At 40.1% G+C, this 24,684-nt stretch overlaps 2 protein-coding genes and 2 long non-coding RNA genes across 7 annotated transcripts in view; 3 read left to right on the forward strand and 1 right to left on the reverse strand.

Moving 5' to 3' along the window:
* LOC139606494 (uncharacterized) lies at nucleotides 1-8,417 on the forward strand. 3 transcript variants are annotated; one of them, XR_011684631.1, is made up of 5 exons: nucleotides 1-482; nucleotides 644-946; nucleotides 3,970-6,961; nucleotides 7,093-7,148; nucleotides 7,895-8,417. It is a non-coding gene; the product is annotated as an uncharacterized lncRNA (long non-coding RNA). The 3 variants fall into 3 exon arrangements; XR_011684632.1 differs by having other exon boundaries at nucleotides 4-482; nucleotides 3,970-3,996; nucleotides 6,411-7,148; XR_011684630.1 differs by having other exon boundaries at nucleotides 2-482; nucleotides 3,970-7,148.
* On the reverse strand, nucleotides 6,496-20,689 carry LOC139606495 (uncharacterized). The gene is made up of 4 exons (XR_011684633.1): nucleotides 17,641-20,689; nucleotides 16,519-16,694; nucleotides 12,012-12,213; nucleotides 6,496-6,637 (listed from the first exon to the last, which is right to left on the reverse strand). It is a non-coding gene; the product is annotated as an uncharacterized lncRNA (long non-coding RNA).
* On the forward strand, nucleotides 10,507-14,554 carry LOC139606492 (uncharacterized). Its single transcript, XM_071458686.1, has 4 exons — nucleotides 10,507-11,322; nucleotides 12,054-12,335; nucleotides 12,693-12,761; nucleotides 12,848-14,554. Exons 1-4 carry the CDS (start codon nucleotides 10,858-10,860, stop codon nucleotides 12,887-12,889), a joined length of 858 nt encoding a protein of 285 aa, XP_071314787.1. The 5' UTR covers nucleotides 10,507-10,857; the 3' UTR covers nucleotides 12,890-14,554.
* Nucleotides 16,963-24,684, forward strand: part of LOC139606491 (tyrosine-protein phosphatase non-receptor type 7-like) — a 20,396-nt gene continuing 12,674 nt past the window's right edge. The window contains exon 1 of one of the 2 annotated variants that reach the window (XM_071458684.1): nucleotides 16,963-17,175. The gene's annotated coding sequence lies outside the window, so the exon portion shown is untranslated. Of the gene's footprint in view, nucleotides 17,176-23,399; nucleotides 23,660-24,684 lie in introns of those variants that run through there. The other variant, XM_071458682.1, reaches the window with a different exon arrangement.

Genomic DNA, 24,684 nt, shown 5'->3' on the forward strand with positions numbered 1-24,684 from the left:
TCAAGCTTCAGCTCACAACAGATGCAAATTGTCTGCCAAAGATGAAGGACTACCTGAGCAATCTTCCCCATGCAAAACTCAGCATCTATGCCACAGTCATTGTGATTTTTACCTACAATGTTTTGCTTGAGAGAGATATGGATTGCACTTGCAAACAACAAACCAGTAACTGCGGTTTATACATGACTCTGCCATTTTTCATAATATTTGTCTTGATACTCTGGATGGACAAGAAGTTTCAGAGAATCTGGAAATATTCATGTACATGTTGTTGTAAATGTAAATTTTTTTGGGTTATGGTGAATCATATAGTCAAAGCAGTTTTAGTTGGTCTGCTGTGGGTTGTATCAGTGTACCTTGATGGAGACTGGTATGTTTGCTGTGAGAATGATAAACAATGGCCAGAGTTAGCCTGCAAAGACAAGAGCAACATCACAGCTGAGGAAAAAATAACCATTGCTGAACTGAAAAATTGTTCAAAGGTGAGTGTTTTTTTTCTGTTGTTATTTTTTGCTTTATACATGGCCTGTCAGGTTGATTTTGCACCTAACTTCATGACATCAACCTGTGTATCATCATGAAACTGCTGTAAAAATACACGAATGCCCTGATAGTATAATGATATTTGATGCTTATTTTTCAGATCATTGGCTTCTCTGTGCTCTCAGTTATCATTTTGGTGGCGGCCCTCATGCCATGGTTGAAATGGAGGTTCTGCTGGGAAAGAAATTCCAGTTGTTGTGACAGAGATATTCTGTATGAAAAACTGATTTTGGAAGAGGAAGAAAATGTCCTGGAAGAGATTTTGAGGAAATCTGCAAAAGAAAAGTTGAGCAAAAAGCTCGAGAGCAAAATAAATGGTGAAAAATGGAAAGAACGTTTTGATATTGCTGAAGAAGTCTTGAACGATTTGGCCAATCCAGGACACAGCACTCAAGAACAACAGGTATGTTCAAAAAACTTATATTGTTGGAGTCCTTGAATGGGGCTGAATAATATGAAATAGGCCACGCCCACTTCCTCCATAAATTTTTTTTAAACAAGTCGATACATAACCAAAACTTACTTATTTAATTCCTCCTACAGTTTCAGCTGATCTGCCTGAAAATTTGTGCATAACATCTCCACATGTGCCTGATTAAAAGTTAGCAAAATTATTTTTACACTCTAAAAAATTACCAAGTTATGACCAAACAAAATTTTTTATGTACCTAAAAGACACATATTGTTGCATATCTTTGTCAAAGAAAATGCTAACAACATGAAACTTTACATATTCCTTTGGAAGGTCATTCCCAGGCTCTTTTCCAAGTTTGGCCAAACCAGACAATAGAGGGTGCCAAAAATCAAAAACGTTTACATATTGTAACAGTTGCTTGGATTTGTCCCAAAATTGGTATGCATGATGTAGGGTGATTCCTGAGTGCAGGCATAAGGTTTGGTGATGACTGGTCAAAGTGGGCGTGATTTATTCCAACAAATCCAATTCATACCACAACTGGCCTTTGCCAGTTACAATACACTTCCCATTATAGTGACAAGTGCAGCTCTGATGCTGGTGTGCCTCCCGACGCTTGCCTCTTGCATGTCCTGCTGTGGGCCCCACTTTATCGGAGCCTGCGGGGCACAGGGGACTGCTTGCAGTTCTAGTTAAACTTTGACTTCCTCCGTCTTTTTCATCAGCATTTTTAAGAACACTGTGAGTTATTTAGGTTGCCAGATGTTACAGTTACAAGTTACAGAGTCCTTGTTCTAAAATATCTGTCTTTACAGACATGAACAGCTGGGATTATATGGAGTTTCTTTCTTATCTTAATTAAAGAGCTGGTCCTTGTGAGATTCTTCATTTCACCTTCTGATTTTGTGATGCTTTCCCTCAAAACCCTGCCCTCCCTCTCAAATGGTCCTAGCTCAATTACGAATTTGCTCTGCTCCTGCTCGAAACTGTTTGCTTTTCGATATACTGTTGCTGCTCAAATGACCTGTGCTTCAGTTTCACTCTTTCTCCTTGTACCCAGACTGTTTCTGTGTGCTCACAAAACTTCTGCTCTCAAACTTCTGCTCTCACGCTTTGAACAATCCTGTCAAAATTCCCCTACCAACACTATACCAGAATGCAATGTACTGTAAAACATTGACCAGTGAAATCAATAATACCTCGTTGCAGGCATGTTCACTTTACTTCTTATAGCGCCCCTTACGAGGGGTTACAGGATGGATTGCCTAAGTCAAGGACCTCATGTAAATATTTTATTTTAAAGAGGACCTTTTATGGCTGTTTTAAGTGTTCACCATTTTAGTCTTGGTGTCTGCTAAAATAGATTTACGTGCTTCAGTGTTCCAAAAACACATTATTTTTATACTGTACTCTATATTATTCTGTTATACTTTATTATTATTATTTTAATACTAATTTTAACCACGGCCAAACTATGGGCACGAACACACCTCTCACATGGCCCTTGGTCATTTAATGTAAACACTGCTTTCCACAATGTAAAGAAAGCTATTTGAAATACTGGAGCAAAGAAACTAAAAGCCAAAGTAGATTAGGATGTTAAACAGAGATGATGAATTGTAATATATCTTTATGGGTTAAAGTGCCTGGAACTATCAGGAACTGCATTAGCACCTTCAATTAATGAGTAAATAAGAGTGTCTAAGCAGACAGTGAGACACACTCACAAACACAGAGGTAGGAGAGAAGCCCCTGCTGACAGATTATCACAAGGTGATCTCTAAGTTATGAACTCATGAGGTTATCAGCTCTTTGTGTGATTAAAGAAGGACAGAGAAGCACAATCACTTGTTGACTGTTGAGCTATTTTCTGTACCTGCCTGTCCTTCTGTCTGCACAGGTGGACAAAATCCACAGCTTCATTATTTGAATCAAAGTATAGATCCTCCTGGTCAAATATTACTGCAATACAAATGAAAGCTGTTCAATCAAATTCTTACTTGAGTACTTGCTTTTAAAAATAATGTAGTATTCAAAAGTTCATTTTTTATGTCAACATGTGTTGTTCCACATTAACAGAACCTAATGACTCTGAACAACTTACTGAATTATACAACTGTAAAACCTGTAGAATAAAAAACTTGTAGAATATGAGACAAAGGCTGAAGAAATCAATAAAAGCAGCCTTTGTATTTTTTGTAAAAACAGCAAACATTTAAAACAAAGGAATCTTTCTTAATTTCCAAAATTTCAAACATGGACTTCAGAGAAGACAATGGTGAAGAATCTTCTGCCTCATCATTATCTAATGTAGCCATCGTTGGGACACTGCCAGGTTCAAACCAAGCTGGTAAAAAATGCAGCAACACAACATGACTGACAGTGAAGGAATTGGGTGTTATTTTTTTTTCCTGTGATGAACGCAGTGTCTGGTCTATCAAGTTTTCAAAAGTGAAAGAAAATTCTTTCTGATGGTGAAAAGCTCTGCTTCACAGTAATGAATAGTTCTTAGAAATGTAAACATCAAGGGCACTGAGATACAGTCTCTTATTTTGTAGCTTACAGATGAACAAAGGGTTTTGGTAGAAGTAGTGTTGAAGAATAAGGGATGTTGACATTTACAGTTTAGTTTTAACATACTGTACTAAAATGTGCCCTCAGAGATGCAGTTTTCCCTCATCGGTTGGATTTAAGATAAGGTGCAAACAACTCTCACAAACTCTGCAGCTCTGCTGAGCTCTTTTATCTAGGTTTTGTTTTGTGCCACATTTAGAATATCTGGTTCAGACACATAGCATGCCAAAACAGGAGGCATCCAGCTGTGATATTAGCATCTTTCTTGTGACAGACTTGTGTTTCAACCACACTTTATGAACATAAACATGTATTTTATGTTCATTTATTTTTATGATTTTTATTTTCTGTTTTCTAAAGCTGTTAACTCAATTGCTTTGTTAAGTCATACTTGTGAATATGAAAAATTTCCCTTAAACTATACATCTTTTTTACAGGCCCAATCTGGAGATATGCAATTGGAGGTAAATATATCCACTTTTATTTATCATCTGCTCAGCTAGAAGCTGCAGTTGTGTCTTTGTTTGTGCAATTTCGTTGGCATTTTATTTAGTTGACACTTTTATCCAAAATGACTTACAAGTGACGGTGTAAGTACTAAGTACTGCATCTATCAAATACATGGTAAAGGTAAAGAAGTGAACTGAGAGTCAGAGTCAGAGCTGATTAGACATTAGGGTGTTAGAGGAGTGAGGAGAGGAGGTGCTCCCTGAGGAGAGGAGTCTCAAAGAGATTTTTAAAGACAGAATCCCTGCTCTGACAGCATTTGGATGTTCCACTATCAGGGAACAGACAAGAACCGTCTGGACTAAGATCGCCTCGTGTGCAGGGATGGTGATGCCAGATGACATGAATGACTCAGGAGTGCAGTGGCTGAGAAGGAGCACAGGCCTGTATGATTGTGTTCGAATAGATGGGTGCAGACCCAGAGGTCATTCTGAAGGCAGCATTGCTGATTTGAATTTGATTAGGGCAGTCATGAGTAGTTGTAGGTCAATGAATAGTAATTGTGACGTGCCCTTTTAGGCAAATTAATACCAGACAAGCTGTCACATTCTGGACTATCTGTTGATGTTGATATTGTGATGAAGCGTCTGATTGGCTGGGATGACTATGAGTTCAGTCTTAGAGAGGTTTAATTGAAGGTGTTGTTCCTTCATTCATGTAGATATGTCAGAGAGACAGGCTGAGATCTGCATAAAGACAGTAGGGTCACCTAACAACAGGTATAGTTTGGTATCATCTACATAGGATTAATGGCTGCTGGCCCAACCTGAGCTTTGTGGGCATGGGGTCTAGCACATATGTAGTAGGATGACCAGAGGTCAGAAGTTTTGACCCGTTGTTCTTGAGAGAAGGGCACTGCACTGATGTACCTGTGGGTACGTAGCCAACTATCCAGGCATGAGGTCAGAATGGAACAGAGAGACGATGGCACTGTTCTGACCTGGTGTTAACATGCGTCTCCAGGGATCTGATCACAAGTGATCAGCTCCAAGTTCGTCTGTGAACCCCGGACCTAAAAAAGGGTCTCCAGTAACCACTTCTGTTCGGATCTCACGTCCCCGCTTCATATGCAAATTAACAGGTAGCCCGTGTTGTTTGTAGCCAATCAGACGGGTCCGTTGTCAATGTGCTTCTGCTTCTGCTTCTGCGTATGTGTGTGTGTGTGTGTGTGTGTGTGTGAGTGTGTGTGAGTGAGAGAGCGCGGTACAGAGGGGTTGAGCAAATCAATGCGCTGCTCACAGCTCTACAGTGAAATCAGGTTTTATCCATTAGAAATAGTAAAATATTTTCAGTTCATAATAGAACTGTGACAGGACTCATTAGACTGTGTCAGAGGACGTCAGTAGAGGAGGCGGTCATTAAATGTGGCCACAACACATTTGAGTTTACACTGCTAAATGAGGCCACATGTGGTCCAGACCACCTCAGAATGTGGTCTGAGTGATCTGAGCGTCCTGGGTGAGTTCACACCTGAACTTAGAGCTGAACACCTGTGATCAGATCACCCAGGACGGATGTTAATACCAGGTCTGAACACAGAGGTAAACTGGGTGGAAGACAAGTTGTGGAGGTTGCAGCACAAAAAAATGTAGCAACACAACTTGACTGACGGTGTGAGTGGGGTGTGACTGTTTTTTTTCCTCCTGTGATGAACACAGTGTCTGGTCTATCACATTTTCAAAAGTGAAAGAAAATTCTTTCTGCTTCACAGTAACAAATATTTCTTAGAAATGTAATGGAGTCAAAAGTACAATATTTGTATTTTAAGTGTAGCTGAGTAAAAGTTAATAGTTTCCAAACGATGAATACTCATGTAAAATACAGATGCTTGAAAAATATACTTAAACAGTATTCAAATAAATGTACTTTGTTACTGTCCACCCCCGTCCATCTGCCTTTAAGCCTGATCCTTATCAAATCCCTTCACTGCACCTGCCTGTTTGTGTCCCAGCACAGGTTGGCAATATTCTTCTTTGTGCAACATTAAAGACACCAGTAGATGTACTTAAGGATATTTATTTACAAGGTAACAAAACATACAATATCTAATCTACTAAGTATATACAGGCGTGTGTCTGTGTGTGGGGACACAAATGAAGGCGTGATTGCTTCTTCAAAATGGTAGCTGTGACCACATGGCCAAAGAAAAACTACAAACAAGATGGCAGTAAACAAAGGAACTACACAGATAGCAGACCCAAAGGCGGCTGAGATCAAATAGCATGTCGGGGAGGGATAGTGTGAGTTTCTTTTGTTTAAGGCAATTCCAGTAGTCTAAAGGGTGCTAGGTTAAAAGAGGGCTAGTTGCATGCAAGTCCTAGGTCTTTGGTGTTTTGTCACTGTGCTCACACACCAGTACATCTGCTTCCAGTTTAAGCGTACACCTGAATGTTGTCCAGAGATCTGCTGCTGCTTTCCCTGGTGCTGCTACTGGAGAAGGGGGTGGAGACATGGTGCAGATGAGGGTATAATGGTGGCTAAGCAGTGTTTTCCCTTAAAGCTGACAGCAGAAAAGTAATGTAATGGTGTGCCAGTAAGTTCGGCGTTCACCTGATCATCTTTGTGCTGTCTTGGATCCTTCATCTCCAACTCCCTGGCCTACAGGATTACAGGTAAAAACGAAAATGAAGTGCTGCTTGTTATGACATCTGCTGCATTTTTGGAGAAATTCAGGTTTCTTATTTACACATTGTTTGCTAGTGAGCTAGCTACTCGCTACCTTGAGAGCATTGACATGGTCATGACATTGTGTGATTTGTGTAGGCAGAAAAAACATTTGGGCAGTAATACAATGGATATTTCTAGGTGTTTTGTTTTTCAAAGCTTGGATTTTCAGTGAACATCCTGCTATACTACATCTACTAAGGTGAAATTTTTCAAATTTGTCTTCAGCCCTGTTTGTCTTCAGCTCAGAAGACACAGGTAAATACTGTACATTCACTTATGCCTCAAAATTAATGCGTTAATCACTGCGATTAATTTCAAAATACTTCATGCGTTAAAACAAATTAACGCAATCAACGACACCACAATTTTGTTTGCTTCCTGTGTAGGCGCTGACCGATGACACGGAAGTCATGAGTCTCCTCCCTGAAGCTGGAGACGAGCGGTGAGGGAGTTTTTGGAAAAATTCATTTTAAAAAGCTGCTCCATTGAACTATTTTGAAAACAAAAGGAATATGCACCATTTGCAAAGCCAAACTGAGTTATCACAGGAGCAATTTGTCATTACAGTATCACCTTAATGCAAACATCTGATGGAAACCTGGTTATTTTTTGTTTCTATTGACACTTTCTAAGGCACAACATAGATCATACATTTATCTTGGTGCATACAAGATGGTGATTATCTAAGCTGAGCCTTGACTTTGAAATAAAGCTGCACTTTATGAGAGTTTTCTCTTTAAACTACATAGTTCTGTGTAGTTTAGTGTTAAGATGCAATTAAACAGTGGTGTTTGAAATATACACCCTTTGTGATTACTCATTAATTGGGTGATTTATTTTACATTTAAATATGCCCTGGAAGAAGCTTAAGTCTTTAAAGGAAAAATATATATATATTAGTGTGTGTGTATGTATATATATATATATTGCGGCTGTCAAGTGATTAAAAAAAACAACTAATTTATCGCACATTTTGATGAGTAAATTAATGAGTAATCACAAAGGGTGTATATTTCAAACACCACTGTTTAATTGTCATTTTGCATATTTATTCACATGGTTTCATAAGATGTACTTACTTCTTTCTTAAATATTGAGCACTTCAGGCCTCAGTACATTAGTAGTGTCTAAAAATCTTTAAGGAGTTTACGGAGTTTCTCACTTTGTATTTTCTTTTTCTTTACACAGAGTCTCCTACAACGAAGTGACTGCTGAAATCCATGAGTGTAAAGATAATTAAAGTTGTATGTGATACCATGTATCACATACAACCACCTGTTTCCACCTGTTTCCACTTTTTCTCAGTCTGCAATATTAGATGTTTTTATTTTTAATTTTTATTAATTTCTGTATTAAGGCTTGTCATTTAGTCGGTACACATACTGAACATGATAATCAAGCTGGATGATTTAATCACATTACATTGTAACCATAGCAAGACAGACAACATGAGGGTAAACAACAGGAAACTTGTTTTACATTTATATTGGTATATATACTGTGTAACTCTGACTGCACCCAGATGCCACACCTCAGTACTCGTGATCAGCCTGGTTAAAAGAAAACACTGGAAGCATGCCCTGCTTCTCTGCACTGTAACTCCGCACCAGCCAGAGCTGAGTCCAGGATATAAATATTTTAGTCTGGGCCAAAGTGGTGGAACTGGAACTGAAAAAATTAAAAACTTCTTGCATTGTTTTTTCCTCTGGTATTAAGGCGTGTCACTGTTATCAGCTGATGATAAGAACTTTTATGCTGTTGCTGGCCAGACAATCATATATTTATTTTTGTGGTGGAAACCTGTTGCATTGATTTTAACCTGTTTTGTTGATTTTATGTATTTCAGATCAAGCTTGTGTTTGCTGCTTTATATCCATTATTAGCTATGTCATATTCATGTGCTTAACTTAGTTAATCTTAAAGACTGTATGCAGTCATTCTCCTAATGAAAGAAATGTGTGTTTCATTCTATTGTCCTGGTGAAGACGCAGGCCTGAATGTCCTTTTATCCGGAGTTGGGGTTAGATAAGTAAAGTGCAAACAGTGGCTGTTCTGTGAGCCTGTGCATGTTTATGATAAACAAGAAGGACCAAGGTAACGGCACCCCACCAAGGGAAAGAAGTCACGAGACACCGGTACAGGACAGTAGGTATGTACAGTGAGGGGACAACATCATTCTGGGAAAGACTGTGACCAACAGATAAAGGAACTATTGTGATAGGAGGCGCAAGGTATGGATTTGTAACTACACATCTGAGCGTATTCTTGTGTGTTCTTCAGTCTTGTACTCTGCAGAGATGATCTCGGGTCTTTTGTGTGAATAAAAGAGCGTTAAACTTGGACCCTCTTCTCCAGGTGCTGTCTCCATCACATTTTCTGATTCCGCCCGAAGCGATCACATCCATGGTAAAAACAGGAGAATCAGAACATATAACTGGTTAGCAACAGGAAGAGGTAAAAGAAAAGACTCAAGAGACAGATGGTGAATCTACTACTAATCACTCCCCTGTCAAACAAAAAAGAAAAATTGGCTTTATAACTATGTAAAAAGATATAAACAGTAATTTAAAGTAAAAACAGGTGTGTAGTGTTTAAACAGGAAATGATGGAAAGTACAAAATACAGACTAGTGCTGCTAGTGACAGGTGGGGCCAATCACAGCCATTTATCTATAATGGGGCAGGTCTGACCCGATGACAGAAAGGGGAACATGAAGTATTTTTGTTAGCAACCAACATGGCTGCCGCTGATGTAGAAGTCTGTTGGGAGCGCCGTCAAACTGGATGGTGTCGTTTCTCAGAAAGAAAAACAACTGCACTTGTGTTTGATCAGAAATTGTGTTTGCTGTGCACTGACAGGATTTGGTAAAACTCCAGTTTATCAGCTGACCCGCTCTGTGCTTCGCCACGTTTCATCGCTCTAATTGGGTGTAGGTGGATCCAGTTGTACCCAGCGGCATTTTGGTCTGTGACTGTTGATAACTGAGAGATCCAGACCACCGGGTGATGTCAGGCTAGGGGGTCGGCTCAAAATCCTACCATACCCGAACAGTCCTGTCACTCTCCACTCTCCTGCCAATAAAGGCAAAAAAATGCCCAAAGAAATATCTTTAAAAAATGAACTAGTTCACGTTCATGACTCTTTCTTAATGATTTCTTGTGATCATCATTCACTTGCAGATATCTTTAAAGACTGGGCAGTTGTTTGAACTCAGTGTGTTGTTTCAAATGTACTGATAAAGCTGTTTATTCAGCACCAGACACATGCTGTGTGCGCTAAATCCTCGTATGCCACTGTAAAACCAAAACATTCTTGTTCTTCTGGCGGTTTTTGGTTTTGGTTCACGGCTGCCACCTTCTGGGGTGTGAGGTTCATCAGCTGCAAACAGATACGTTCAGTTCAGCGCGGATTCAGCGGGTTCATGCACAACACTGTATAAGCCTGTGCCACTTTTGATGAGGAGAAAAAGTCAGTCAGAGGCGTGGTGAATTCAAAACACATGTTGCCATGGTTACTAGATCATTGCAAAATTCATTTGGAAGTTGATGATTGAAAAAGATGCAGATTGTGTTTTCAGCTTTGTCTTTGTCTTCAGCTCACTGTTCTATTGTGTTCTATTCTGACTCTAATTCTAAATTCAGTGAGTTGATGCTGATTTCTCTTCCTCAGTTTTTTTGTACCCCTTTTGTTTCATCTCTATGTCCAGACCTCTTGTTATTGACACGTGGGTTTTTCTGTACTCTGTTCAACATGATTTCCACAAACTGATTTTACTTTAAAAACTTATTCAAGCATTTTGTTTGTCTGATCAGAAATGTCTTTCTTCTTGCACCTTGTTATCTCTTTCTGTTGGACTCTCTCGCTCTTGTGTGATGAAGCTCAGATTCATGTTCAAACCTCTTGTTTTACTGTCATGACTCAGTCTTTTAGGCTTGATTTATTTCAAGCAGCTACATTTTGATACCTGATATCTGATACAGAGTCACTCCTCACATCCGCCGCAGTTGCAGTGTGTTCTGCTTGAAGTACTTCCCATTTGCTTAATGCACTTTCCAGCCTCTGTCATAATAAAAAAAGAGGAGAGTGTGGTTTCGTGTTGATGCATCTCTCAGAGGCTGCAGGACACAGCAGACCAAACCTCTCCTCCAAAGATGCAGGCCCTGGTCCTGCCGCTGCAGAAGCTCCTCAGTCAGGTCAAAGACAACGCCAACGCCATCGTTCTCAGTGTTCTGGTTTTTTCTTATCACGTCTTTGAGAATGAATTTCCGTGCTCCTGTCAACCACAAAGTGATTACTGCCGTGTATACATGGTTGTGCCATGTCTTATCATAACCATCCTAATGCTCTCGACGGACTTGCCCTTTCAGAGAGCATGGAGCTACACAACGTCGAAAGGCTTGTGTCATTTTGGCTGTGTTTTGTTCCGTCGCAGCGTCAAGGCCGTCTGTGTGGGGCTGCTGTGGGCTTCCTCGGTGCTAATCGACGCAGAGTGGTACGTTTGCTGTTGCAATCACAATCCAAGAGTGCTGGCAGATTTACAATGCAAAGCCAAGACTGAGATCACACCTGCAGGAAAACCTGTGGTGACCATCGCAGAGATGAAGACAAATTCAAGGGTAAGAGTTTTTCCTGTTTTATACTTTACAGGACAGATGGTTTTACTGTGCACTTGTCCCACTGTCTTTGAGAGCTAAAGTCACGAGTCACTTCCTGTCAAACTCCTTCCACTGTCTCCTGTCACTCAATGTAATCTCCCATTAAGCATTTCTTTCATTTGTCTTTGTGTGTCCTTGGGGTTTATTATGTATTTTCTAAGACAAATCTGCTCCACTACAGCACTTGCTATTAAAATCTAAAATCCCTCATGATTTTAACTCCTGTGCATCCTTTTAAAAAAACTAACACTGAGGTCCTTAGAGTACTTTATTTATGTCATCACATAGGGTTTTAACACATTATCATGTTTATTCAATTCAATTCAGAACACTTTGTATTCGTAACAGAGACCAACAATGTCTAACTTAGTCATCAAGCACGTGTGAGGGGTCACTGAGGACTTTAATTTGAGGACTTCTTCACTATTAAAGGTCCCATAGTTTACACTTTCCCTGTGTTTTATTTGAAGTTGGTTTAACCTTCCAAAAACCATCTCAATGTACTTTCATTATTACCTTGCAACAAAGAGCCAAAGTGAAGCCAGAACTTCTTGGCTCTGTAAACAGGAAGTGACATCATGACTCCAGATCTCTATGTATGAGATCTGGAGTCTATCTATCCCAAACCTGTAAATGTAATGTGATCTCACCTGACTGCAGTGATAACCTGCTCTTCAATGCCTGTTTTGCAGCTGTACGGCATATCTTTGCTCTTCGGCATCACTTTCGTCGGCGCCGTTTTGCTGTCGACCTGGACAATCTGCGCTGATTTCTGCTTTCTGCAATGTTGCAGGAGAGAGGTCCTGGTGCACGAGCTGTTGCTGGAGGCCGGGGAAGATGTCGTGTTACAGACTATGAAAGAAAGACAAAAGAGCATATTGTCTAAGACAGTTAATGACTACATTAATCAAGGAGCGTGGGAGAAATGTTTGGATGTTGTTGAAGACTTAATTAACCCGGTAGAAGAACAACAGGTAAGAAGCAACACCTTTTTGTCACTGTTGTGTTTGTTCCTCTTTTTCAAGAAGACGTGTTTCTGTCAGAGACTGATGGTGATTATTGACACATTAACTCAGACTGTGAAGTTCCATCTACAACATGGAAACCTCAGAAATGATGCGTTAACTACCTGAACATAGACTGTGACGTGTAGCTGACAACAGCTGAGTCAACCCAGAATCACAGTTTCCTCCCCACTGAGACTGGAGCACATGTAATCCACACAGAGGTCACTAGAGGTCGTTGCTACATCAGTTTTCATTCCAGCCTGCACTGAAACCGTCCTCTGTCCTACAGCTGATGGTTTGATTCACTTGTGACTGTTTTAACAGAGATGCTTAAACATGTGCAACACCCAGGATCCAGTCTCTTCGACCAGCACCTCTACTGTAGTAACTGAAGTAAGTATTTGAGGTTTGTTATACATATCTGTGCCATATTCCAACACTTCATCATATAATTAGTGTTTTCTCTTTCACAAACTCAGGGCCAGCACAAGGACAACGGGGGGAACAGGAACCAAGACTGACACCATGATACTTATTTCTCCATTAATCAGCACCTTCATCAGTCGACGGTGTTTCACCACAAATAAAAAGACCTTTAATCTGTGATGGACGCCTGAATGCATCATAACCTGCAGAAATGAAATGATGATTCTGTTGTGTCTGAACATATTAAGCCATATTAACTCACTGATACAGTGAAGGAGCCGGACATGTGGAAGGATGTCATTATCAACATGATCATATTGTTTGCAAACTAATACATTTTTCCTCAACAAATTGAATCACGGAATGGATTAAATTCATTTTTTACCTCAAAATTCTACACACAGTACCTCATAATGACAAAGTGAAAAAAGTTTGCTTGAAATTTTTGCAAATATATTAAAAATAAAAAAACAAAAAACATCACATGTACATAAGTATTCACGGCCTTTACCATGACACTCAAAACTCAGTAAATAAATGTGCAAAAGTTTCAAGCAAACTTTTTCACTTTGTCATTATGGGGTATTGTGTGTAGAATGTTGAGGTAAAAAATGAATTTAATCCATTTTGGAATAAGGCTTAAACATAACAAAATGTGGAAAAAGTGAAGCGCGGTGAATACTTTCCGGATGCTCTGTATGTCCTACAACTTGACTGGTTGGAGGAGGCAAACAGCCACGAGGAGGTGATTCTAGTTTTTTTTGTTCCTTTGGAACAAATAGTTTTATTCTAAAAGACAAGAACATGTTTATTGGCTCCACAATTACTGATTTAAATCTAAAAACATACCAGTTAGTTTCTCTGTGTTGGAGGAGCTGTAGTGAAAACTGATTGTTTGATTTGAAGATTGACTAATTTCAGGGAAGTTCACCAACCCCACCCCCCCCTCCGTGCCTATGTGCATCTCCATGGTAACGATCAATAACACTTGCTGACAACTGACAACGAGACAAAAACAACTCAATTTGTGGTTTGTTAATGATGTTGTGGAGTGAACATCGAGAAGGGAAATAGTTTTCAGAGACGGCCACAACCCCCAGATTAGTCTCTGCTGGTGCTTCACTCCTCAACTACATTTTTAATCAAGTGATTATGTAAATTGTTGTTGCAGGACACTGTCAATTGAAAATTCACAGAAATCTATTATTCAAACGAGCATCACAATATTAGATAAAAAATAATAAATATACAGGAATTAAAAAGATGAAATATGAAAAGAAGTAATTTGCATGTTGGTATAAACTGATGTTTAAGTAGGGTAGATAATACTGCACTCCTCATGTACATGCAACATCACTGTTCTTTGAAAAAAATAATGTAAATCAATAAAAAAATGAGTGGACTCTGGTCCAGGTCCAGGTCTTGAAACATCACAGGTTCAGGTCTAAAATCTTTCTGCCTCCTTTTATATCTGTCTATCTCCTCTTCACTCTCATTCGCTGAGCCTTTGTATCCCTCTTTCATCATATTTTTTCTTCTGTTATCTCCTCTTTTCTTTTTCTCTCTCATCTCTTTCCTCTCTAACTTCCTGTCTGCTCACAGCCGTCAACCACTCTTTCTCTTTTCTGTCTCCTCTCTCTCTCTCTCTCTCCCATCCTCCATGTCCCATTATCACACAGCTGACAGAATAAACGCTCCCTCCGTCATTAGCAGATGAATTAAAGTATTTCAGTAGTGAGTCTACAGTGAATTGTTTTCCATCCCGGTGCTGAATTGCCATAGAAACTATAATGAAACAACTTCACAGGGAGCCACTGAAGTCTGCTGTAGTTCACTCAGACTCCCTGGTCTAATTCATTCAGTCATTCTGCCTTTTATTGTTCATGAGGGAAATTTGGTTTACAGGCAGAGTTCAGAGTAAAACCACACACTGAAAACACACTGCAGCTGATCGCACAACATACAGAATATCATTCAGGTAAATGATGATGAATAAGCGCAGACAGACAGTGTGGAGCAATAAAAAGTGAAAAGAGAAAGTTGTTACACAGACGCGAGAGGCTGCATTATTTCATGTGTGAGTGCCGTGGGGACAGAAGAGTTCCTGCAACACGGCTCAGTCTGAAGGAAGACGAGCTGCCGCTGTGCTGGAGGATAGAGGGCGTCGTCATCTGCTGCACTGCTGTCACCTCATTACTAAACGGATCCAATAGAACTGACCTAACCTCTAGTTTCAGATGTAAGAAAAATTTATTTTCATTATGAATGAATGAATTATTAATTTCTGATTCATTTTTACAGAAAATGTCACTAAAATGCCACAGACACGCCTGTCTCCACACGCAGCTGCTAAAATGGGTAAAATTTATTTATTTATTTATTATTTTTTGTCATAGACTCTTTTCCATGTGCTTAAAACCAAAAATAACTAAAATATGAAAGTTAGTAATTTCTCGGCCGGACTCAGACTCAAACCGTAACAGTTCAGTCTTTAGGCTTTAACTAGATTACGTTACGTTCTATAATTCACAGCAGGGGTTACGGGACAAACTGTATCCTATAATGATTCAATATGTTCAATATTTTATTTCCAAATACAGGACGTTCCTGTATTCTACAGGACAGGTGACAAACCTAATTACAGCTGAAGAGAAGAGCGCTGGTTGGATGCTACAGATACGGAAGAAACCGGTTCACGGTGACACAAGCTGTGTCTCAGTTCAGGGGCGGGGCACCCGTCAGAGGCTGCGTTTGAAGACTGACTGTGCCACAGACTGTCCCATTTCAAAGACTCCTTCAAATGCAGCCAAGAAATGCACCATTGGACCAACATATCCCAAGATTCATTGCGTGCTGGTAATGAAAACAAACAACCCGGACAGAGATCCTGAGGATCACACTGTTAAATGTAAGGTTTGGGTTTCAGCTCAGTTCAACAGTTAAAGGTCGAACTGTTGAAACCAAGGACCTTAAAACCTTTTTAAGTGTTTGTGAAAAAAAAGTTGCGCATTGTTGAGGTTGCTAGGCAACAGGAGTCGTGCTTCTCGCACAATGCTAAAGGGACAGCTGCTAACACAAAGTGAAAATCCTCTGTAGACCAGACCGTCTCCTTTCAGGAGCCCTTACGAAGGGCCACACCCTCTTAGACCAGGTCCCCTGAAGGATGCGACAGCTGCAGCTACAGGACACACACTGTTACTGTGTAAAGAACAAATTAACTGTTGGTTAAAAAAGTCTTGCAGCTGAATCTGATTCTGATAAAGTCCAAGCTCACTACATTAAACGATGCTATGCTAGCTCTTTGTAGCTAGCATCATGAAGGTCACAGACAGCTTGAGTAACACTGGATATTTCATATAACATTAGTGTAAAACTTGACTTGAGAAAGTTGAGAATTCACAGCCAAATGTGATGTAGTTGATATGATGGCAGAACAACATAAGCCGGACGTACACGTTAAAGTAGATGCTTGAGGCTCGTTACATAAGCTCTCATTGTGTCACAAAGGCCTGCCGTTATGTCATCCTTCCTGTCATACTTTAGTTCTTCTTCTGTCGTCCACTTTCATTTGACCAAAACACATTTTAACCTCATGCGAACATTTCTAATGCGACAGGGAGATCAACACAATATGACAAGATAAAACAACATGGTGCGACAGCAGCGGCTAACCGGCCCGGACGCCAGCAGCAGTGTTTTAATCAGTTTTTTAGCAGTAGCCTACCTCACAGCCCCCACGTGTGATTATCCTCTCATCTGATACAGAGCCAGAGTGCTGTGGTGAACAGTGGTGTCTCTTCTATTCATTTTATTTCTATGGTAACTGCTAATAACGCTAGCAGGTTAGCCGTCCTGACGGCGTCCCGGTAGGATTATATCCTGCTGCTGTTCATCTTACAGCTGGAGAGAAAAAGACGTGGAAAATCAGTTTATACAGCCCCACTGTGAAACACTGCTGATGGCTTAACACACACACACACACACACTCTCACACACACACACACACTCACACACACACACACACACACAATACCAACAGACAGAACAAATACACAGAAGCAGTGTTGAAGCCCGTGGCGTGCAGTCTAAAGGGGACTCATAACCTTGGATGAGGGGAATAGAAAGTGTATGTGTGTGCGAAAAAGTGTGTGTGTATGTGTGTGTGTGTGTGTGTGTGTGTGTGATAATGAGAGAGTGGGTGGGTGCAGAAAAGGAAGTGGTGGAGAAGGTAGAAGTAAAGACAACGACAGAAAGCAACAGCAACAGATGAGAGAAAAGGAAGAAGTGAAGAGAGACGAGGTCCAAAAAGAAGAAAGGAGGAGGAAGACGAAGAGGGGAAAGACGAGAGGAAGGATCGAGGGAGTGAGCCAAACACGAAAAGGTGAGTGAGAGGGTGATGAACACTTGGTGACTTAACTTAATACAAACACCCAGAGTGAGACGTTTGCTGAAAGTCTTGGTGGTTAACAACATTTTAAATTTCAAGTTATTTTTACAACAGAAAACTTGTCATTTTCATTCTCTCCCGGATCATCACCAATTCATCACTGTGAATGTTACAGTTTTGTCATAATATTCAAAGATGGAGGGAATATATTCTTTCCTCAAGAAGATACTGGTGTGTATTACAGGCTGCAGCATGACAGTATAACTTACATACGAGGTACAGTGCGATACTCTGGTACTGAACTTCAGGGCAGGTACTTGTACTTGGGTATTTCCTTTTTAATGCTACTTTATTCTTCTTATGTCTAAGTTTTACAAACAAAACACAAGCTTATATAATGCAGTGCACTGTTAGATGAACCTATTGAACAGTATGGAAAATTGTTCAAATTTCACTCACCTTGAAGATGTGTTAATAAGTAAAACTGTGATGTAATAACAGGTGACAGCGGCGTCCCAGTTTAGGGGTCTGTGAAGTTGTGGCTCTTCTTAGCCGCTGAAGGCCGGACTGAAATGAGGTGGTCTGGACTATGGGGGATTTTCACTTTGTGTGACTGTACCTGCCCTTTTTACTTTGTAAAGTGTGGCTCCTGCTGCCTAGCAACCATGACAACACATAACTTTTTTTTTTAAACTTGAGGTTTTAAGGCTCTTGGTTTTAACAGTTGCACCTTTAGCTTTTGAACTGAGCTGAAACCCAATATTTAATCCTCAGCTCTCTGTCAGTGTTACAATGAATCTTGGGATAGGTTAGGACACGGAGGATCCACCTTAGGAAATAAGGATGCAGCACTCGGCCTCGTTCTTAGGAGCCTTCATAGTGGGACAGCATCGTTGTGCCGTTGCAACACAGGTCTTCAAATGCAGCCTCTGAAGGACGTGGCTCCTGAATTGCAACACAGTTAATACAACCATAATGCTGCCATTTTGCCTGACTGAGTACTTTTACTTTCCATATTTTAAGTAAATTCAGCTGCTAATACTTTCATACATTTACTTAACATTGTGAACACAGGATGTTTACTTGTTATGGAGTATTTTTATGTTGTGCTGTTGCCACTTGTACTCAAGTAAAAGGTCAGAGCCCTTGTTCCATCGCTGATTAAAGCCCAGAATTTACAGTATAACTATCAGAAAAATACTTTGTTGGACTTTTGAGACTTTTGACTTTTGTTAATACAGGGGGAGAACAGAAGAGAGCAGAGAATAAGGGGGAAACAACTAAACTAAATTACACCTGAAATAATTTAAAGATTTAAAATTACTTATACAGTTACTTATATACCTGTTATTATTTTTCAGTGCAGTGATTAATTACTAAACAAGTGATGTGTGAATTTTTTTTCTCTGTTTTTACCAACTTGTTTTTTGAACAGCGTGCGTGAGTAATGGGCATTTCTTTCTAGTGGTAGTCACTACGATCAAATCCAGAGAATGAAAATGTGACAGAAAAGGTTATTTACAGGCTATGAAATAAAGTACTCTACTTTTTCAAGAAGTTACACTTTATATCTTGGGAATGCATGCTGTAATATGCATAATTAAAAATATTTCCTTACTAGTAAAAGTTCCCATTATGCAGCAGAATGAACCCTGTCTGTGTTATATGTTATAATTTCATATAATTATCAGTGATGCATAAATATGTTAATTGTAATATTCTATACGATCAAGGTGGAGCCAGTTTCAACTTCTTTATATAGTGTTTTGGTACAGTAACTTAAAGCAAGAAATCATATTTTATAAGTAAAAGTTAATCTAGAAAATACACCTTTAACTATAGTTGTAAAATAAACGTAAAGATACAGTATTTCCAAATGAACTTTAGCAGGATAGCAGAATAAAGTCTTAAGAAAAAGTCGGGTAAGTAGAAGTAGCTCATAACAAGTTCAGTAAGAGATGTCCCTTCCACCACGTATAATAACTGAAGCTGTACCAGTGCTATTAATTTAGCTGGAGTCCTGTTGCTGCTCAGTGCTATATAACCAGATGAATATGAAAGCATTTTATTTATTTATTAATTTATTTTTTTAAAACTAAAAATAGAAATAATTTGTTACAAATATTCTCTAATGTTCTGACATTGACCATGAAGCACAGTGAGTAAAAAACCAATTTCATCAGTTCATCGGTAAATTCATCCTTTTTTATCTCTCGTCCTCTGAGCGCCGCTCTTCTGTTTGGGCTTACTAAACAATATGTTGCTGACTTAATCGTCCATTAACTGAAGAACATTCATTAAAGGTTGAGAAAAAAAATGGATAAATACAAAACTCACATAACTACAAATGACAGGGATCAAGCTCATTGGTCAAATTAGGATTTCCCAGCAGCCTACCTTCACAACTTTTGAGAAAGTAAGCAAATTAAACAAGAGGTGTTTAGAAATAATATTTCTTTTTAATAAAACATGCAGTTTGGAACCTATAACCAGCAGGAGCTAAAAGACACAACAGGAAATGGAACAAATGAAATAACAGGCGAGCTGCATAAGGTCAGTACAGTAAACAGGAAGTGATTTCAGACACAGGTTTGAAATATACTTCAGTAACCAGAAGCCCTGACAACATAACTAACAGATTTTAATGCATGAAGAAGACGTCTGATGGATGCAGTGCTGTAACTGTTCATGGTGCACAGCCCCAGGGCCCAGTTCCTGTCAGGGGCCCATCACACTTAGAGTCATAGTCTCTCATATATTTATTGCTCTTATTGAAAAGTACAAATAAGTAAAACATTGCAGTCTTTGATTGGTTCTCGCATACACTTCTAAAAGTGATGTGTCATGTGACCTGACACCCCCACAGATACCAGATTAAAAATACAGTCTCTGGCACAAAATTATGTTTGGCATTAACGAGCTAACAGGTAGCTCAACTAACTTCCTATGTGTTGCAGCAGCAGGTTATTAAGATATTAACGGTGTTTGCATTGATCACAGATGATCACTAAACCAGCTGATTTTTACTTTTTTGAACTGGAGTCTGACAGAATTATGAATAACCTGCTTGTTACACAGCAATGACCTCAGGTCCTGGAAAAGTGGACTGTAACAGTGGCACTGAAACAGATGAGTCTCCACTGTGACTCAACTGCATAAACATGTTTTGACACTCAGACGACTTATTCTGTTATAATATTAATATTGTTAGAAACACATAAGAAATCACACCAGTCACCATTACTAATACAACAGAAACATGACCAGCTGATCCCAGAGCTGTGCAGGAAGCTGATTTAATCAGCTGCTGTGTAAACGGTGGTTTATGTTTGTCAGACTGCTGCAGCAGAAGATCCTCCAGCTCTGTCAGTCCTTCACACTGCTGCACGTTAGATCATAAAATCTGCTCAGACCTTTGCTAGAATACAGGTGCAATCAGCACAACACAACACAGTCCTAGTTCCAGTGGAGACAGAGTTAAAAGACAAACTAATGGAGTCACATCACCTCAGTTGCGTTCTTTCTCCTCTGCTCTTCTCCCTGTACACCAACACCTGCACCTCCAGCCATCAGTCTGTCAAGCTCCTGAAGTTTGCAGACGACACCACTCTCATTGGACTCATCTCTGATGGCGATGAGTCTGCCTACAGGTGGGAGACTGAGCGTCTGGTGACCTGGTGCAGGCAGAACAACCTAGAGCTAAACGCTCTGAAGACAGTGGAAATGATAGTGGACTTCAGGAAGAGCCCAGCCCCACCCACCCCCATCTCCCTGTGTGACTCCCCCGTGGCTACCGTGGAGCATTTTCGCTTCTTGGGAACCACCATCACACAGGATCTCAAATGGGAGCTAAACATCAGCTCCCTCATCAAAAAAGCTCAGCAGAGGATGTATTTCCTGAGGCAGTTGAAGAAGTTCAACCTGCCAAGGACTATGATGGTGAACTTCTACACCTCCATCATTGAGTCCATCCTCACCTCCTCCATCACCATCTGGTACGCTGCTGCCACGGAGAGGGACAATAACAGACTGCAGCGTATCATCCACTCTGCTGAGAAGGTGATTGGCTGCAATCTTCCGTCCCTCCAGGACCTGTACGCCTCAAGGACTCTGAGGCGTGCAGGGAAGATTGTAGCTGACTCCTCCCACCCTGGACACAAACTCTTTGAGACACTCCCCTCTGGCAGGAGGCTGCGGTCCTTCAGGACCAAAACCTCTCGCCACAAAAATAGCTTCTTCCCATCTGCTATTAGCCTCATCAACAAGGCTAGAGAGCCCCACTGTTGCTGATCAATTGCACCAATCACCAGAAAAAATTCCTTGTATGTGAAAGCATACTTGGCAATAAAACTGATTCTGATTCTGATTCTGATTCTGATAAAGTGTGTAAATTTATCTTTTACATAGAGGCCTCAAAAATTCCAGAATGGAATGGAAAAAGTAGTCCATGGCATTTAGGCTCCTCGACAATCCCAGAATGCAATGCTCATGCTGAGCACTAAGACTACACATTACACAGTTCACAATAACAGTGGCAGATTTACTGCTCAAAGGTTCCTATAATTATTCTTATTTCAGACAAATGTAGACAAAAAAAAGACGACTGTCACTATCAGATTTTAGCAGCTGTAGCCACTTAGCGAACCAACAACAGCTGCTGGAGTTAGTTAAAAACTCTAAAGTATCCTTTCATTGGATGACAGCGCTAACGTTGCACCATGTAGCCTGAAGATGCAAAAATCAAATCAATGCTAGTGCTAACAGGTCCCCAGTAAAATATCATCATCATCCTCACCAGGTAATGACCCATGTGAAAGATACGGCGGTGAACTAGTCTTAATATTATAGCACAGTATTATAATAAAAAATGTAACATAATTCATATAACATATATCACTAATAAAGAACTTGGACAAACAACACAAAACTTTAATTTGTGCTTTATTGTTCATATTTTCATACAATGTGCTTCACTTTTTGTGGATGAGTAACGTGACACTAACTGATGAGTTGAGCTGAGGTTGCAGGAGCGCACACTTCTCCACATCCGCTAAATGCTAGCACAGAGATGCTAACATTAGCTTTAATTCTGATGTCACAGCAGCTTGAACGTTCCAGTCCAGAGCCTCTGTTCTTTACTCACTGATTTTTTTCAAAAAGCCAATCAAACAGAAGCCAAAACCATCGCAAAGACATAACACAACCACAAAACAACTACAGCTGAGTCACGGTGCAGAAGCTCTGTTTGTGTGGTTGCTTTGTGTCTCTTTCAATCTGTAAGTCTTGTTGAGGGCTGGGGGGCTTTCAAACGTCTGTGCCCCCACAAAATAACACATTGAGCTAATTATTTTCTTGGTAATAAGCCATGTATGCTAACGTTAGCAGATTATCTTAGAGACACAGACACTGTTTTGTTTTTGGAGATGCTGAAGAAGCAGCAGCGTATCTGACTGCAGCTCCATGTGCTCTGCTTCAACGTCCTTAGCTACTGTTGCTAAGCTGTGATTGGTCGTTTGCTGTTTAGGGAGTTTAGCAAACGGCCAGCGTCAGTGCCTTCAGGGGGTGCCACCAGTCTTATTTCAGACGACGTTGAATCAAGTCATAATTGTGGTTCAAAGTTCAAAAGGGCAGAATTTTCCATCGTGGACTGAAGAGTGAAAAACATGGTGGAGGTGTGAGGTTGAGTCAGTGTTTGCTCATAAAAAAGGTCGATTTTTTTTCCACACTTCCCCTGTGGTAAATAGCCATAACTGTCGGGGGGAGCAGGTTTATATTAGTGTTTGTTATTTTGTTGTGTTGTATGAATGGCTGTTGTGCGTGTCTTTGTGCAGCTGGTGTTAGCGGCGTGTTGTATGATTTGATATAAATGATTCATGAGCAGCTGTTCTTGGTGTGTTAATAATCAACGCCTGGAGCATCTCTCTTCTCTCTTTCATTATCTCTCTGTCTATTTTTTCATTTGTTCTCTGACTCATTTTCTCTCTGTTTTCTCTCTCTCCCTCTTCCCTCAGGTCTCTCTCTCTCTCTCTCTCTCTCTCTCTACCTGAACACTTTGAATCAGGGTAATAACGGCCAGAAAAACAGGACATGTCTATTCCTGCTGCTTCTTCTCTCTCCTTCACCACATATACTGTTGTTTTCTCCTTCAATATCACTTTCTCTCTCACTCCCTTTTCCTCCCTGTTCACTTGTTTCTTCTTGCCCCTGGTCTGTCAGTAAGTCATTGATTTCATTTGAAGAAGGTGAGGAAGAAACAGAGAACTCCCTTCTCTTCACTGCTTAGTTAGTTAGTTAGTTAGTTAGTTACCTGCTCAGTTCGCTGGTTAGTTGGTGAGTTAGTCAGATGTGTGAGCTGTGAGGTCAGTCATGTTGTTGTTGTAGGTGAGCTGGAGAAAGTGAGCAGGAGCTCTAGTATCAAAGGAGGATTCACACCTTACTGGCCTGAATTACACAAAAACAGAGCAGCTGTCAATAACTGGTAAGAGCAATACATTTACTATTAACACTTATTGACAGGTGTCATTACTTTATTCTGTTAATTTGATCTCTTGAAAAGCTTCTGGAAGTGGTCTAGTTTGTCTCAGCCGATGAAGAAACCTGGTTGTGTGTGTGTGTGTGTGTAATCTAGTGCAACGAGAAAATTTTACATATTTATTATTATTAAATGATTATTTTAATGTCATTGTCAGCTGTTAGTAAATACAAATGATGCTCTACAGCTCCCCTACAGGCTGCAGAGTTCTTTACAGCCGCAATATAGAAGCGTTCTTCAAGTGTCTCCTGGAATAGCCCCCCCTATGGTGGCAGGTGTAGCAAACCTTGGTTAGGTTCAGGAACAGATGGTGATTTGGGTTAAAATCAGTTCTTCCTCAACATTAGACGATCTTTGTTGTCATGGTTACGATAATAACAACGAACGGTCATGGATAATAGAAACAACATAAACTGCTCCTGTCACATGGGAATCGAACACCGCTCTCCTGGGTCATATTCATCCATCCACCCCAACCTCCTCCCGACCACTAGATGTCGCCTAGCAACAAAACCTCACTATGGGTCATAATAACCTGCTGACAGTAGCAGGAATCCAGGACATGTCAGGACAACCTGACCAGTGTAGTTTGGCATTTCCTGTGTGGGTCAACAGGAAATGTAAAGGTCTCACCCAAACCATGAGGGAATCACCTCTCACAGCACTGTGGAATCACAGGTGACACACAAACAACTAGAGGAAAGAAATGCAAGATTTAGTGCAAATGAACAAAATGTATAAAAATTTTAAAATGTATAAAATAAGTTAATGCACGTGAGAGCTAAATGTGTGTGGAAGCTTTGTAGTGGTTCAGTAAAAAACTGAGGACACGTTACTGTACGTGGCTTAATGTCAATGTAGACAACGTTTGCTAACTAACTAGCTAAATGCTAGCTTGTGAGCGTTGATACACCCACATTATTGAGCGATAAGTGGCAAAGATAAAGATGAAGATGTCACGATTCATCAAT

The sequence above is a fragment of the Trachinotus anak genome, unplaced genomic scaffold (assembly GCF_046630095.1).
Source record: "Trachinotus anak isolate AG129_WGS33_773 ecotype Australia unplaced genomic scaffold, CSIRO_AGI_Tana_v1 ptg000022l, whole genome shotgun sequence".
Classification (NCBI taxonomy): Eukaryota; Metazoa; Chordata; class Actinopteri; order Carangiformes; family Carangidae; genus Trachinotus; species Trachinotus anak.

What these genes read in the sequence shown, in the direction of transcription:
- LOC139606492 (XM_071458686.1), top strand. Translation starts at nt 10,858, where the DNA reads ATGCAGGCCCTGGTCCTGCCGCTGCAGAAGCTCCTCAGTCAGGTCAAA. An exon ending in AGATGAAGACAAATTCAAGG is followed by an intron (nt 11,323 to 12,053) that starts GTAAGAGTTTTT and finishes CCTGTTTTGCAG; the next exon opens with CTGTACGGCATATCTTTGCT. An exon ending in ACCCGGTAGAAGAACAACAG is followed by an intron (nt 12,336 to 12,692) that starts GTAAGAAGCAAC and finishes CTGTTTTAACAG; the next exon opens with AGATGCTTAAACATGTGCAA.